The following is a 16,585-nucleotide window of genomic DNA, read 5'->3' as shown; positions in this document are numbered from 1 at the left end:
GCTCCCCAAGTTAGCAGAAAGGAACCTTAGGAACGTACCTTTGCAATCAGTCATCCTTTGAGCTGGCCTCACTTCAACTTGTCCGGATTGGTATTTGGTTGAGCGATAGCTTCGAGCTGTCCCGGGTGGCGCACGACGTATACCGAGCGCATCGTCACTTTCCACTAGTCCAGGCGATGTCAATTTGGATGTCAACTTCTTTCGACAGCAAATGATCAATTCCCAATGAGGGACATATGCCACTGTACTCAACTAGAATTACGTGATGCTCTTGCGCGCTGCTGAACGTAAGCTACCTGGTGGCGTTTGGAAACTGCCGGCACCCACCCCGGTAACCTCGACTTCAACATCCAGTAGGTGCATGGCGAGGTGATGTCATACGCGGGGCGACATGATGCGGACGTGCTTTCGCTGCTGATACAACAGCTGGTTGATTTAGGCTGGCTAGATTACAGCAACCACCGGGTGACTTGCGCACTATGAGCCTTTGATACAAAAGTATTCTTTTGATAACCATTGGATTTATGACTCGCACTACAAAGTTTGAATGTTTTTATCTGAGGAATAAATCATGGGGTAAGATGCGGTGCGAACTTGCTGCAGAAACACTCTCCTTTGTGTAGTCCTGCATACCTCAGGCTTCCCGAACCACCTCAAACGCAAGTAACCGCCACTGCGAGTCCCACCACGACGGCTTTGTGACACCGAGTCGGCCCCTCATGTCATCATCATCGTACATTTCCGCCGTAACCTTCCAACGCGAGCCTGTCAACTCAGACAAGTCTGTCCACAAGGCCTCCTATGTTCGCAAGTTATGCCTCAAACTGGGCTTTCCGTTCATTCCCAGAGACACCTCAATACCTTCGACATGTCCTATGGTGTGACCCAAAATAGCCACACCAGACTCTGACTTTAGTAGGCGAATAACTCTGCGCAACGCCTTCAGCTGATCCTCCCGATCCCATAGATGTAAACACATTCCAAGGTGAGCAGAGTCAAACTGACAAGCCATGGCCTCGAGGACACTATCTTTATCGTCGACAATGTCAGCTACGACGAATTTCGTGTGGAGGGATTGTTTGTCTCGAAACAGCTCGTGGCCAGCGTCAATAAAACCCTTCTCAATTTCCACGCCAACAATGTTTTCTGAAGGAACGCCATCGTAAACTAACTTGCGTATGTCCTGTCCAACACAGCACGCAACGTCTAAATGCTTGGCGTTGGGTTCCTTAAGTCGATTGACAAGAGAACTATAAAGAGGCATGCGATGCAGGTAGAAATCCAAAAAGGAGAAGCGGCCAATGCATGGGTACGGGAAGACACTCCAGATTTTATCCCGCTTGATGCCAACCATTCAGTCAGGCCAAATTCTATTGAAGTGCTCAAGTAGAAACGTACCAGTGTCAACACATGGGCTTCCACATTTTCTGGGGAAACCCGCGCATACGTCTCCAGAATGTCTCTCGCATTTTCCAGAACATCGATTCCAACGCGAGTGGTGTACCATGGAGCCGATGTGTCGCTATCCCCAAGTACAAGTGATTGTTGATCCACATTCATTGTGATTTCGCGGCGTTCCGTTTCTGTGGAATGGACTGTGATGGTTGACGTGCGGGGGCGGCACAGTTGTCTTTCTTGTTGGGGTCAACTTAATATATAGTCAAGCTTACTAATGACAAACTCGTTCCTTTGTGATGCTTCCCCGAAGGTGCTATGCTACTCAAGTGCCCGACATCGGACCATGATTGCCTGCCTCATCGGGGAATTGATCACCGATGCCGCTTTTGACTACGTCCGCATCTAAAAGCTTTCACTGGACAAATCCTACTATTCTCTTTGCATTTGAATTGAGACGGCTTCGTCGCATCTGTGCGGACAATAAGTTCCTGCAACTTGGAGCACGTTGCGTTTTGTTTCCTGCAGACACAAACTCAATCGTTATAGAAACTGCCAGGGCATATGTCGAGATCTCATACGATGGCGACGCGTTCAGTGGCACCCATGCCCATCCGTGGACGTGGGCTTGGTACATGGAATTACTCAATGAGTTTAGAACTATCTATGCTGAGGAAAATCAATCAAAAGCCCGGCCAGATTTCATCGATCTTCGTACGGTGCAGTACCTGCGGAGTCTACCAAGATCGCACAGCGCAGCAGACAGACCTCAAAAACTACCTGAGCATCAGATAAATACACTTACGAGAAGCGTATGCGCTTGAACAATTCTTCTTTGGCGTGATGATAAGACGGCGACTCCACACATGATTTCCTTGTCATGGCGTGACCGTCGTGATGCTTCCCGTGAGCAACACTAGGAGAAATTTAAAGCTCTGTCGAGATCCAATGGAAGGCTGTCGATTGCCGCATGGAGCTCTTCTTCGCGATGGCTGGCATCCACGCCATTCGGGTGCCAGCTCGAACTGAAGACCCAGCATGTGCTGACTAGCGACGAAGTGAATCCAATCACTGGTGATCGATCCTCCATCTTAAGCCAGGTCACTGCTGAGATCTAGCGGGACTGGGGGCTGTTTTGTTTTATCACTTCGTCGACTGCTGCTCACTTTTAGAAAGTTTCAGGGTGCGGCTATTGTGAAGCCCTCTTGCCCAAGCAGGCTATGAGTCGCCCGTGGTTATCACTGTATTCATCAGATATGGTTTCAGTAACTGGGTATTGCGATCAAACTTGCAGAGTTTCAACCTTGTCGGAATGCCGGGCCTTGAACACGGTTTTCTTCGCTGGTTGAGAACTTGAGTCCAAGATCTCTTGACCAATCTTTGTCTTAATACGCACGGTTGTTGGAATTATGTTTATTTTGAAGAGAGTCAATTGCACCAAACCAGATTACGTGTCGAGCAAGTGATCAAGCAGCTCCACCCCGAACAATTCTGATGTTCATTGTCATCACCTGTCATCCCTTTTGTCTAACTTGCCAAACCCCTTTCCCCCCTAGACCGCATTGTGTAAGCACCTGCATTTAAGTTTTCTGGTAGAAGCCGACCACTATCGCACACAATCCCTTTCCAACCTCAGCAGCTCATCGTCACCACGAGCACGAATAAGCTGAGACCGACACAGGGTATGAGAGGGAACCATGTTGTTAGTCACCTGTTTAATGACACTGATTAGTATCGATATTGGAGCAACGTGTCATCGGTCGACCAACACCACAACGAAGGATGATACAACGGTGCAAAGCTGGCGGCAGGCGCGAGGCAAGCTTTGGCGTCATAATCATGCACCTTTAGAAAATAAAGTCCTCCTCAATTCAAGGGTATGGGATATGGGATGTACAATCGGTTTTGAACGTAAGCATGATTTGGCAGCGCTTCATACGGAACAGATCTTCATCCGCGCACATGACCATGGTCTCTTTTGAACGACGCTAGAAGGCCTGGTAAATAGGGAATACCGCGTCAGATTCTTATCTATCTTGAGGCTTTGGAGTTTTGATTTGGAATTCTCCCTTGAAGTTGCTTAATTGATAACGAAACCTTTGATCAGACTTACGCTTTCTCAGATTAGTAAGCATGGATGAAAATATTCGGGACTAAGAGAAATGAGGCTTTAATAATGTTGCGAATAGTAATTATAGGACGTCTGAAATTAATTTGAGGCGTGCATTACGGACTTCATCAAGTCCGATATCTATGCTTGTGTTGGTAATCACTCCACGGTACTTCTGATAGACAAGCACGTGGACTGCTCAAGGCATCGTGATGACGGTAAGGAGAGTCACCGACGGTGGAGTCGTATGTTATGACTTTGTAAACATTATAACTACTGCTAGTTGCTCTTGAATTCTGCAACTATGCAATATGCTCACATGATGTCAGACGGGCAGCGATTGGGGTTTAGGAGCAGAAGGACATGCGGAGGTGCTGAACTGTGCCTCCTGGCTTACTACTTGAAAATTACCAGCTTGCGAATGAGTACACCACTCGAAATTTTAGGTGTGGTTAGATCACCCGCCACTCTAAGGTCGCGCCAATGGGGTGAGCATGGGTGAGCGGTACGAGCTACCAGATAAGTATCTTTACAGGGAGTTCATTACTGACACACCAATTTCCCGCTGCCAGACTTGAGGGATAGATTCAAAAATATCTAAAATCTTTCAATTTAGAGCATATGATCTAAGTCGAAGCACCCTTTAACGAGAAAGCTCTCTTCCATACGTTTCCAGCCCCCTTACGGTGTCCGATGCCCTATCACCTTACTTTTCATCCTCATTTTTACCTCACTTTTGCCCGTCTTATCAACTTCAAGTGTCAATAATACCCGGCTGTTGCCAAGACACAAGCTCAAGGAGTTAATGCTACATATAGGGCATCGTATATGCGACACCATGCCGCATTAGCCGCTCAGCTCTAGTCCTGCAAAGCAACTCCGTGTCTGACAGGTGAGCCTACTTCGTCCGGTCGACTTTTCCTGAATGTGGGTAATAACAGGAGGACTCCATTTAAAAAGAACTTTGGTGTACCTTCGGTTGACTATTGCTGACGAAGTTGCTGCCTGGAAAGCTTGGCGAGACTTGGTCAGCACGGTTGTTACATTCTCGCTGAAAACGGCAGGAGTCAATGGATCCTACCACAGGCTAGAGTCAGCTAATACAATTGTGATCCTTCACCGTAAGTCTAAACGGCGTCTATCCTTAAAGCTAGGTTCTCTGAACCGCTACTGAACCTGGAGCAGATATGTTAAAACAGGTAAGTCAGACTAAGTCATACATATCTATACATATCTCCATGATTGCAAATCTTGGATTGGAACTAAATAAATTGCTGAAGAGTTGTTAAGCTTATCGAGCCAATGGGGCAATGACTCAACGGGCCATGATGCTTATTTTGACTATGGAGCCGCACCTGCAAGTAATCCTTGGCCACCACGAGCACCAGGCTAAACGAGTGGCCGGAAAGATTTAAGGCTGTCTCGTAGGATCAATATTATAGGAATCCGAACGGAAGGATTCCGGGGGTCGCTAATCTGCAGGGTCCAGGCCTTACCGACCTGCCAAGGGTAGGAGGGGAGCCTTTGACATTATCACGTTGGGTCAGCAGTCCTCAGCTACCACCAAAGTTCTCAGCTGCTGCCAAAGTTCCTCCATTGGATGGGACGATGACAGATGAAGCTTTTGGGAGCCTACGAATAAAGACACTACGTCTGGAGAAATGCGCCAGCAACTAGCGAGGACTCGGAATTGAGGCCTGCTTGGGAATTGACATAGAGACCTTGCTGCCTGCTGAAGTTCTTCCCTTGTCCAGGGATTCAGCCTAAACAGCTCTAAGATTGGCTGACAACTGTCTCGTCGCTGATGGCCTATGCCTAAAAGTGCATCGAACCAAGCCGGCTTGGTATTCCGAACTCACTTACCTGCAAATTGCACGACTTGGTCATCAGGTCTCCTGTACGATGAGCACGTCAACAAACGAGTATAAATTTGAGCTACTCCCCACTGGATTCAAGGCGCCTCTCAGCAGAATTGCCCAACCAACTCAAGTCCGAGATCAAATTATCTGCCCCTCGATATCCTGCTTGTCTTTCAATCACCCGTTCCCGAGTTGATTTTCAAGCGACATCATGATTCGCTTCACGGTTTCAGTTGCCGCGGCCGTTCTCGCCTTCTGCTGCCAGATCAACGCCACTCCTGTGAACGTTCGACAAGAGCAGGAAGTCCACCCCATCGGCTTCGACGAGAGCTTCGCCCGACGTTTCCCCGCCGGCGCCGCCGTCCCTAAGGTCCAAACCCTCAACATCGATGAGCTCGTCCATAACTCCACTGAAGCCCCCGGATTCACGCCTTTCCCTTCCGATACCGAGGCCGGCGAGGTAGACAAGCGCTTCATCATTGGCGCCGACGACCGCCACCTTTGGAACGACCCCAACTATCCCTTTATTGCAGTCGGCCGGCTGCTATTCTCCAACGGCGTCTTCTGCTCCGGTGCAATGATCGGGCCCCGCCTTGTCCTTACCGCCAGGCATTGCTACGTTGAGGGCGTCCCCGGCGTCTTTGCCCCGGGCTATGATAACGGTAACCGCTACGGCGAGGCGCAGCTCACCAACGTCCTGTTTACTACCGGCCAGGAACCCGCCTCTGCCTGTGATACTAAGGGAGACTGGGCCATCTATGCTCTCGATCAGCGCCTCGGCGACCGTGTTGGATACTTTGGTGCTAAGCTACCCGACCACAGCATGCTCGACCAGCCTAAGTTCTTCCACATCGGCTACCCGGGCGACAAGGACGGCGGCCGTCGCCCGTATCGCCAGACCGATATTACCATCCACTCAAAGCCTCGCACATTCGACTGTGACTCAACTGGCCCCATCTGGACCGATGCTGACACCATGGGCGGTCAGTCCGGTGGTCCCCTCTGGGAGCTTGATGGTAGCGGTAACCGCTGGATTTGGGGCGCCCTGTCTGTTGGTGTACAGAGCTCTACTGAAGCTTACTCTGGCTTTGCTTCCGGCAACAACATGGTGGACGGAATCATTTACATGCGCAACCAGTTCCCTTAAATGGACTACGCTTACATGATGGCGAAATGTCAAGGATAGCCGATGGAACGTTACGATTGTGTTGTGTTCACCGGCGTACGCTGCAGTTTCTGTACGTTTTGTAGTACTCTGGCCTGAAATTACTGCTTATATTCTCCGTTAAAAGATTCAACTTTGACACATCTCAAAACTCGGATCGCCTTTGCCTGCGATCGAATCTTTCTATAAATCCGTTCAATATGACTAAGAGGCTGTTGTTCCATTCCATTTCTGTGGTTTGAAATCTTTTCGTCTGTTACTGTGAAGTCGCAGAAGCTTTGGTTTTGCCAAGCTCGTCTCGTTGTGCGAATGATATCCGGCATTTGAAAAGCGAGAGGTAAATCATTGTACACACTTGGCTGAGAGTTCCCTGTTGTTTGCAAGGAACATGCATCGTAGCGACGTGCTGCAACTTGCAGGCCGAGGTAACCAGGTCATCTAGATGGATAGAATGCAGACCGGCAGTGGGGAGAAGCAGAAGCAATGAAAGTACACCCGTATGGTGAGAAAGCCCGATACTGTATTCGTTGCTTATGGGAGACGTGTACGGAAATCTTTGGAGTGATGAGGATGAAGGTGACCCGGATGTCAACAGTGTGTCCGAACACACAGTCTCAAAGTCGCACGCTGGCCTCCAGCGCAGAATCAGTTGCAGATTGGCCTTGACACAGGCAATCCGCGCAGATTAGCGGATTCCAGCATTTACGTGAACCCTGTGTAGGTCTAAATCTGGTTATTGTTATTTTGCGCCTTGCGCCTGGATGCACAACTTCGTGAGTTTCCTTACTCTTCATTAAATTTGGAAAGCCCTTCTGGATCGTAATCGGATCGTAATCGGGCGTCAGAAGATGCGGCACGAAACGAATTTCCTAGCGCTACTGGACGTAATTCGTTCTTGGAGACATCACCTGCGCCGTAACTCAATCCCATGCCTCTCTCGCCTGTGGGTCCGCCGCTGATGATGCTTCTATCTCCAGAGCGACACTGCACCTCCATAGCCATAAGTGAAAGTGACATACGATCGTCCGCCCCTGGCTACTATCCTGAGTCTACTCAGGCTTTTCAAACTTCTCCTCTACATAGTGGTCTTCTAAGAGTACCTGGAACTTAACATGTGAGTAGGTCCTTGGCATGAGGCAGGTAGTGTCGTTACAGTCAAGGGATGGAGACGGCAATGTGATACCGTCCCTCCCGGAAAGTGGGGGATGCAGGACCGTTGGCTAGCGGTATTCCATGTGGCATTGTAGCCATTACCAAGGGACAAACGCCGGTGTTCCGCAGAAGTGACCGTCTGCGTAATACCTTTTCATCGTCTGCAAAAGTATCAAAGCCAGCCACTGACGGACCAGGGGTATTTTGGATCAGGTTACACCAGCGCTGCGCTGCCCGATGGGAATGTATCTCCGATCGCTCAGACAGGTTCTTGGGGCGTCATATTTGTTTAAACTTGTTCTCAACCGGCGGCATCTCTCTTTCCGGACAAAGCACCTTTTGGTCTCAGTGTGGATTGGCGAAAGGACTTGCCGTTGAATCGATATGTGGCCTTGCCTCCGACAAAGTTTTGCTCATTTACCCTTGTAGCCTTCTAGAACATACCCGGAGGGCAGCCCCGCAGCGCATGCCGGCCTTGGGTGGAACGCAAGACCCTGGCGATCCTGCGAAATACAACCTTGCCTCTTTTGGGCAAGTGATTTGATGATACACATATACTCTGGCTTTGGGCTAGGGTCAACTTTACTCAATGGCTGCATTGCGCTGCGTAAGTCGTCTTTGTAAAGTCATCGGAGGTATGATTACGGCCATGACACATGTGAAGCTATCACGCAGGCTTGGATCATCAGAGGCGACCATTCCAGCCGCCGTGACTCTTCGGGAGAAACTGCCACAAAGTGTTTCCTCCACGGCGAATACGATGAAGAATGTTATCAAATATCTCTGCATAACCTATTCTTCAAGAACAAACCAGCGATTTGATCACGATAGGAGTCCTTCGGCATGGGGATGCTTCAAGGCCATTCTGAAGTGAGACTGCCGCGTACAAGGCACCCGGGGTGTCTTATTTTCTAACTAGCAATGTTACTTTCTCCACAGCGAGCTGCCAAAACCCATCCTTCTTAGATCCTGTCGTACGTTTTGACGATGCAGGGACCCACGCCCCCGAGTTCCCCAGCCGAGTTTCTGGAATCGGTTCAGCCTCTCATTCTCAGATGCCGAATATATTTCGGCCTCATGTGCTACCACTGATACTACTGGTACGACAGAACCCGATGCAATCATTTGGATTAGAGTAATGAGAGAATTGTTCAGGACCTCTTGACGAGGGCCCGGCGCGATGTTCTTCAAGATGTCTTCGATCTCACTTCTTTGTCGTATCATCTGCGCTTGGCAAAACTCTGTACCCGGGGCAACAGGTTGTTGGCGAAAAGATGGTACTTCTGGGTCGTTCTGCTTCACTTCGGCTGCGGGAACTGCTTGAATCGGGTGTACACTCGGCCTTTCCTCGACTCTTGGAGACTCTCCTTGGGCCTCGTCTCCAGAGTCGTCCAGCCGTGTGCGCTTCCGAGATTCGGGCAGAGGACTTCGGGCTGTTGAAAACATGGAACGTTAGCTGGCGGGGAATCTGAAAGGTCGGGTCGGGACAGGGTGTTTGGATGCTTATCTTCTGCGACAGCGAAATTCAAGTCACGAACCTTCCGAATTTCTGGGAGAATGAATGCTGGGCGCCATTGTACTTTTTTGCACTCGAAAGCGGAGGTGATATGGTCGATGTACAAGACGCTATGTGCGGAGGTCTTCTGACCGCTCTCTCAGAGTCTGGCTCGAGGCAAAGTTAATGTCGGAAGTGAGATGATTATTCGCACTTTCTTTAGCGAGGTCAGAGCACTAGATTAAATACAAGGCCGTTCCACCTTTTGGGGGAGAAAGATTAAGCACACAAATCCTTTGTTTTCGAGCCACCTTGTTGTGGAAGGCTATCGAGGACCTGGAGAGCTATCCATGATCGATAGGTGGACCTCCCGCCAAATCCTGAAGGGTGGCCGATTCACCTCAATAGTCAGCTGACACTGTAGATGTAAGGAGACAAGATATAACGAATGGTGTCACACTAAGTTCACTGGTGATGAAGTGACAGCTTTGCAATTTCAGGTGGGCACTAAACGCTGTCCCTCAGCTGCCCCTGACCGCCCTGACCCTTCGAAACTGGGCGATCTCGAGGCTTAAATAAGTACAGAATGAGTAGACAGTGTGTTCCTTTTTTTGGGTCATGTCATTGTCTACGAGCTCCAACCCAATGGCGAGGGCTGGCGCCACACGCTCCATGAAGATAAGTAATCGTGAGTCTCAACAGCCCCCTAGCCAATGAGGTGTTCTTGAACGGGGACGAATCCTTTGAATGTGGTAAATCAGTACAGGAGACCATTTCCGTCGAATACTTGTAACCGCGATAGTTCATCGTTCATCACAAGCGGACCATATGCCAGACGTGGTGCTTATGCCGTCGCCATACACCCCTCAGCCATCATTTTGATTAACTAAGGCGCATAAACTCCCTCAGTCTCTCAACATACTGATAAGCATAATGCTTACACATTATCTCTTTGTGTAATGTCACAAATCTATGTTTAAATCGTAGACGTCGATGGTGATAGTATCCTATCAGACCTTCTAAAATTAATAAGACAGAAGTCACACGTCCCTACTGTAGCATGCATGCATGCACTGGTGGGTCCTTCGATGTAGCCACAACAGTGATGCTTCACAAGTGTGTCACCATAAAGTATGAATATTGATGAAATAGATGACATGTGGCTGCGTTGAAAAACGGAAGAAGGATTCGTCAATGGACGGGGGGTTTACTTCCCTTCTATACCTTGATTAGGCTTATGCGCTGACTGCTGCCGATCCAACACGTTGGTGTGTTCACGCTCGAAGAAACAGGACTTATGCATATCAACATTTGTGCACGACAAACAATGCACATTATCTACCCAACTGTCAATTGTGCAGCAGTCATTTTTAGCCTAGATACCGACTGACACAGAAAATACGAACAACCTAAGATTCCCATTATCCTGAAGACTAAAGTGCCACGTATACCGATTTCAGTTCCGTCCAGTAGTCGGTAGCATATTTGGAACCCTCCTTGCCTTCACCACTCTCCTTCCACCCCCCAAACGGCATGTCGGCCGTCATGGTCGGGCTTGTGCAGTTGATGCCGACGTTTCCGGCCTCGAACCTCTTCGCAATTCTAAGCGCGCGTGAAATATCCTTGGTGTATACTGAGGCGTAGAGACCATAACTGGTATCGTTGGCTATCCCCAGCACCGCCTCTTCATCATCAAAAGAATTGATGCACATCACCGGGCCAAATATCTCCTCCTTCATCACCCTGGAGTCGGCTGGTGCGTTTTTAATGATCGTCGGCTGAACAAAGTATCCACGGTCTCCGACTCGCCCTCCTCCGGTGACGAACTCTAAGCCCGCAGTTCTCGCCTCTTCCAAGAACCCCATGACTCTGTCGAACTGTAACTTATCTGCCTGAGGGCCGCGCTGGATGCCACGGCCCAACGGGTCCCCAGCTGTGCCGACACGATCCATCTCGATCTTGAGAGCATCTATGAATTTGTCGGCAATGGCAGTGTGGACAAAGACTCGCGAGCTTGCGACACAAGCCTGGCCCGAGTTCACAAGGATTGAGAAGGCTGCAGCAGGGACGGCCTTTTGAAGATCGGCGTCTTCAAATATTATTAGTGGGCTCTTGCCACCAAGCTCTAATGTGACCTTCTTCAAGTTTGATTCAGCGGCAGCCTTCTTGATGGCGCGACCGGTGGATGTAGATCCCGTGAAGGAAACCTTCCGGATGTCCATGTGTCGCGCAATAGCCTCTCCGCATGGCCGTCCAAAGCCATTGAGAATATTCAAAACGCCTTTCGGCAAACCGATTTCTTGGCAGCATTTGGCTAAGACCAAGGGGCTCAGAGGGGCCTTCTCAGATGATTTGAGAACCAGCGTGTTGCCTGCGATCAGCGCAGGACCGAGCTTTTGAACAACCATGGTAATTGGGGCGTTCCATGGAGTAATCGCACCACATACGCCGAACGGCTGCCGCAAAACAATGTTCAGCATACCGGGTGTGTTCAGAGAGCTGTCTCCTAGAATGTCCGAGGCCTTTCCAGCGTAATATCGTAGTTGACTCATCGCAACCGCTGTCGCAACTGTTCTTATGCATTAAATCCAAGTCCTTGAGTGGTTATGGCATCTTGACCAACCATCAGAATCCACTGGCTTTCCCATGCTGATTGCGTCGAGGTAGGACATTTCTGCAAAGTGCTTCTCCATGGAATCTGCCAGCTTGAACAGGAACGCTCCTCGCTCCGTGGCTGCGAGGTCGGACCATGCAGGAAACGCTGCTTTGGCAGCCGCTACAGCGTCATTGACATCTTCGACGTCCGCCTCGAAAACAGATGCTGTCTTCTGCTCAGTAGCAGGGTTGTAGACGTCAAATGTCTTCCCACTGCGAGAGGGGACGAACTCCCCGTTGATGAACAGACGGGTCTCGATTGGCATCTCTTTGAGTGCCTCAATCGCGCCAGAGATGACAGGTAGCTTTGGGAGTGACATTGTCGGAGAGTGTCGTAACAGTGATTTCGTAGTAACCAACTTAACTCTCAATTGAGTTGAGGAGCTTGGGAAGACTTCTTGTGTCAAGTAATTGAATACTCTGCCGGCCTTCAAACGACAAGGCAATTGTTTTCTACAGTGACTGTGCTCAATATATTGCCAGCATTAATCAACATCATCAGAATCTGGGCAACCTTTGTCTGCTTGGCTCTCTCGCAGAAGACGTTTGCTATCTCCGAAGTCCGTCTCGGCATGCATGAAGCGTTTCACTGAATTATCGCCAAGTCTTGGCCAAGGTGGAATAATCCTACTGTGATTGACGTGCATTGCTGATGCCTCCTTACGTCACGGGCCGCATCAACCAGTGATTTCACCTCACGGAAAGGCCATATGGCATGGTAATCGTACGATTCTTCTAGACCCGTTGTTGTTGTTGTTGTTGTTGTTGTTGTTGTTGTTGTTGTTGTTGTTGTTGTTGTTGTTGTTGTTGTTGTTGTTGTTGTTGTTGTTGTTGTTGTTGTTGTTGTTGTTATTGTTGATGCAAGTATGTTATACATGATGATTTGGTAGTCGACAGCATCTAATATGTATCAGACAGATTCTGATCATTAGAAAATTATCACGAAGTCTTAGGTATAAAGAGAAAGTTAAGCTTTGCTGTAGCGCATACTTCATAACTCTTTAGGTTCGAGGTCATTGCAGAAAACACTCCATCCACTCTGACCTGCTGGTGTTGCTTGCATTCTACCCTTGTTGAGTATCCGTACCCTGTTTTGAACTCGTTCAAGTTTTGCAACCAACTCCTTGCGTGGCGCTAAGGCAGGTGGCCGTTAATTCGTTGGTGATCCTGTCGTAAACAGGAAGTTCTCTTGTCGATCACCAAGTCAGAACTTGCGGGGTCCGCCTTGATGCCGGTTCACGGTGCGGGCCTTGCCCGGATGCCTAACGCCGAGATGTGGAGACGAAGGCTGTGGTTTCCAACCATGTTGTATTCGCTTATATGACCAATAGCAATATTGAGTCCTAAAGCCAGCGCCAGTTAACATTTCGCAGCCCTCGTCCCGGGTGACCGAACCGACCGAGGTCCGTGACCATTGTGTAGCAAAGAGAAATTTCATTCTGACAGTTACCTTCGAATCTGATCGGCGTCACCAAAAAGACCACTACGCCGACGACCCCAAAACGTGACGCCAATAGGACTCAAACCTAATTGACAGTATGAAGTTTCTCTTTGCTACATAATTATGACAATGACTCCCGTCTGCTAAATCAGCCCCATGTGCAAGCCCCACCTTGCGCTTGTGCCTGCTGTAACTGAGCGAGGCAATCTGGCTTCAGAAAGATTTTCCCCACTCCTAGATGAACGAGATGAAGACTCCGTACAATCTTCACATATCGCTCTTGACTACGGCGAAATGCCAGAATAGCTGGAAGTATTAGAGAATACTCGACACATACGAACAAGTACGTGTCCGCATGACGAACATGGCCACCGGGGAGCGGTTGCAAACATTTAGTATGCCCATAGACGATTCCACGACAAGATTGAAGATACAAACGGTGAGCGTTAGGTACAAAGTCCTCGTATTGTCACTGTGGCACAGAAGCCAGTCACTGCAAGTAACTTAATACTTCAATATACCCCTGCTGTTTGCGCAACCAAGTAGGGTTTCTTGTTCAATCGGTAGCCTGATAATATTTGTAATGAGAGCAGGCGCCTTAGGGCTGCAATCGAGACACGAATTCTCCAAGCAACCTGGAATGAAAAGTCCCAGTCCATTTGAAAGCTGCGAGCCGTAGTGCTTGTATGTCTATACCCCGCATTTTCCAACATGAGAGGTTTGAAGAAGAGGCACCGGTGCGGGGTATCAGGCCTGATCTATGCCTCCCCATGAAACCACGGACCGTGTATCCATGCTCTTAGTCAATTATTGCATCATTTTGGCAGCCTAAGTTGCCTGAGTTGCCTCCTGTGCGGGCGAGCCGCGGCAGCAGTTAACCGAGCTTCACTGGCTATATTTTGCCGAATGGCACAACGCATGCTTTCAAACATCTAGTCTTCGGTCACACCAGCTGCTTGCATCATTCACTGCATCTGATGGGATGATACGTTCAATCCAAATTGTTTTTGAGAACGAGCAAAACTCATCCGCAAAAGATCAACTGATCATCCAATTCATAGTAGTGAGTCGGTCGTAAGCATTCGCCATGTCCAGCCTCGAGATCAACGGCAAAGATTTTATGAAGCTCAAGGACAAAGTCATATTGATCACAGGTATTGTAATTTCTTTCAAGCCGCTTCCAAGTTTGCGTTTGCGTAGGTTTGCGTTGGTTGGTGTTGTTCTGGCTTAAACACAACACATAAACTCCCTATCCTCGGGTTTGACGTAGGACCCTTTGCAGTCACATCACAGTAGTAGCCGGGTAATGATTATGTTTGTCGACAAAATGCTGACTGTTCTCGGCAGGAGGCTCCTCCGGCATCGGCCTGGGGGTCGTCAAGCTTCTGTTATCCATCGGTGCTCGTGTGACAAGTGTCGATCTCACTGCCCCACCGGCCTCTGAAGATTTTACTTCACAATCGCCTACATTCACGTTCGAAAATTGCAATGTCTGTGACTGGAAAGCCCTTCGAAGTGTTTTTTCACGAGTAGTGGAGCGGGAAGGACGGCTTGATTCAGTTTTTGCAAATGCCGGTAATAGTCCAAACATGTCCCGGAGAGCTGTTGGTTCGCGACTAATGATGAGGCTGCGAATCTTGGAGCTTGCAGGCGTAAATCCTCGCACGCGATTCATAGATGATGAGATCGATCCTACCGACGGCCAATTGAAAGAACCGGATTTGTCATGTCTCGAGACAAATCTGTATGGTGTAATTTCTACGGTTAAGCTGGCAGTGCATCACATGCGAGCTCGTGAGATTCAAGGCAGCGTTGTCATCGCAGCGTCTGTGTCGTCTTGGACGAGATTCGGAGCAGTGGATTATAGTAGGTGAAACCATTACCCATGCTTTTTCTGAAAGCTTTGTCCCTCTCCAAAGAATGATTTCCGGGATGACAGCATTTACCGATACGGACCAGCTATGCTCAAGCTTTTCAATAATTTAGGACAGGTCTAACCGCATAATCTAGCGACATCAAAGCATGCTGTGTTAGGTTTTATGCGAGGATTGCTTCCGCATACCTCCAGATTGCCCTTCCCCATTCGGATCAACTGCATTGCTCCAAACTGGACGAAGTCTGGTCTGGTCACTGAAGAAATAGTTGCTCCCACAGGCTTTAGCCTGAGTACTCCTGAAGAGGTCGCGCGGTCAGTTGGGCTTCTGATGACAGACGAAGACCGAAACGGGGAAGTAATCTTCGTCGATGGCGGAAGGTGTTGGGAGATCGGGAAAACACTTGAGGGGGACGGAGTTGGGAGATTTGTTGGCCCGACAATGCCGCCCGGGACTTCCGGCCGCACACACTGGGAACAGTATATAGAATTTTGTCGTAGGATGAATATGGCACTTGGAATAATGTAGCAGTGCTGTTGTGCTCGAACAGAACTATTTTGGGGGTGTTGCGAGTGAGGTTGGTCTTACTTGTAAAAGGCTGAATCATTGCATGTCAGTCTTGACAAGTCCGTGGAATACTCTTCTAGGTGTTAATAATCCGACTGCACTATTCTCCCTGGCACGTGTTGACGACTTTGGGGTCTTGAAGCCACATGAACATCTAAATACTTGATCATTGGCAAAATGCGCCACTCGACGGCGACGATCGCGCTTCACCTCACGAACTTCATATCATGCTTTTGTCAGATGGAATAAAAGTACATCGGTTTAACTAGGGGAAGGCCTGATTCATGTGCTCAAGATTTCTCCCCCCATTGGTTTCCATGATATTTGACTGAGAGTGGCCTGTCAAAAGATTCTTGTCCCTAGCAACACCTTATAAAAGCCTTGCGATACAGATCCCACGACGCAGAGCTTGGACCATCAAACCTGGAATTCCTTTCTCTTACCATCTCATAAAATGAAAGAATCCAGTTCGGTTGAGGCTGGAGGCCTGGATGTCCAGGAGACTTTTTCGTTGTTCGAGGGGTTGATTGGCCGGAAAGCCATTCGTTGCGCACTCCACCGACTGGAGACTTTCTATAGCTCCCTGGAGGAAGGTATACTGTTATAGGTTTCACTAGGCGATTCCAGACCAGGTCTTCGAGACTACGAAAGTCTCCGAGCTTATGATACGTGGTCAACTTTAAGCCCCACTCCGTTCGGATTCCGCCCCTTTCAATGTCAATTTTATAGTCGGCGAAGCAAAAAATGCATGATCCACCTGCGTTGTCAGGAAAAATATTGAAATCAGGTTGCGCAACGGATACCCTCAAGCCTTGCAGTTCAGGGATGCAGAATTCGCCAGGTACCAAGAAACGCAAAGTCGGCATTCTGCT

The 16,585-nt window shown here is 49.0% G+C and overlaps 4 protein-coding genes across 4 annotated transcripts; 2 read left to right on the top strand and 2 right to left on the bottom strand.

Moving 5' to 3' along the window:
- Window positions 1-799: 799 nt before the first annotated feature.
- Window positions 800-1,560, bottom strand: GCG54_00014016 (Methyltransferase trt5; the record flags this gene model as incomplete). Its single annotated transcript, XM_045413861.1, has 2 exons — window positions 800-1,339; window positions 1,399-1,560. The coding sequence occupies 2 exons, from the start codon at window positions 1,558-1,560 to the stop codon at window positions 800-802; spliced, it is 702 nt and encodes a 233-aa protein (XP_045261940.1).
- A 4,015-nt stretch (window positions 1,561-5,575) lies between these two features.
- Window positions 5,576-6,511, top strand: GCG54_00014015 (uncharacterized protein; the record flags this gene model as incomplete). Its single annotated transcript, XM_045413860.1, has 1 exon — window positions 5,576-6,511. The coding sequence occupies one exon, from the start codon at window positions 5,576-5,578 to the stop codon at window positions 6,509-6,511; it is 936 nt and encodes a 311-aa protein (XP_045261939.1).
- A 4,098-nt stretch (window positions 6,512-10,609) lies between these two features.
- On the bottom strand, window positions 10,610-12,151 carry GCG54_00014014 (Aldehyde dehydrogenase; the record flags this gene model as incomplete). The annotated part of the gene is made up of 2 exons (XM_045413859.1): window positions 10,610-11,745; window positions 11,800-12,151. The coding sequence occupies 2 exons, from the start codon at window positions 12,149-12,151 to the stop codon at window positions 10,610-10,612; spliced, it is 1,488 nt and encodes a 495-aa protein (XP_045261938.1).
- Window positions 12,152-14,359: 2,208 nt separating this feature from the next.
- On the top strand, window positions 14,360-15,674 carry GCG54_00014013 (Short-chain dehydrogenase reductase 5; the record flags this gene model as incomplete). Its single annotated transcript, XM_045413858.1, has 4 exons — window positions 14,360-14,426; window positions 14,620-14,847; window positions 14,923-15,138; window positions 15,283-15,674. The coding sequence occupies 4 exons, from the start codon at window positions 14,360-14,362 to the stop codon at window positions 15,672-15,674; spliced, it is 903 nt and encodes a 300-aa protein (XP_045261937.1).
- Between the last annotated feature and the right edge of the window lie 911 nt (window positions 15,675-16,585).

Source organism: Colletotrichum gloeosporioides, assembly GCF_011800055.1.
Source record: "Colletotrichum gloeosporioides strain Lc1 chromosome Unknown consensus_60, whole genome shotgun sequence".
Lineage (NCBI taxonomy): Eukaryota > Fungi > Ascomycota > Sordariomycetes > Glomerellales > Glomerellaceae > Colletotrichum > Colletotrichum gloeosporioides.
The sequence above is the reverse complement of the archived record's forward strand: the minus strand, read 5'-3'. Positions and strand labels throughout refer to the sequence as shown.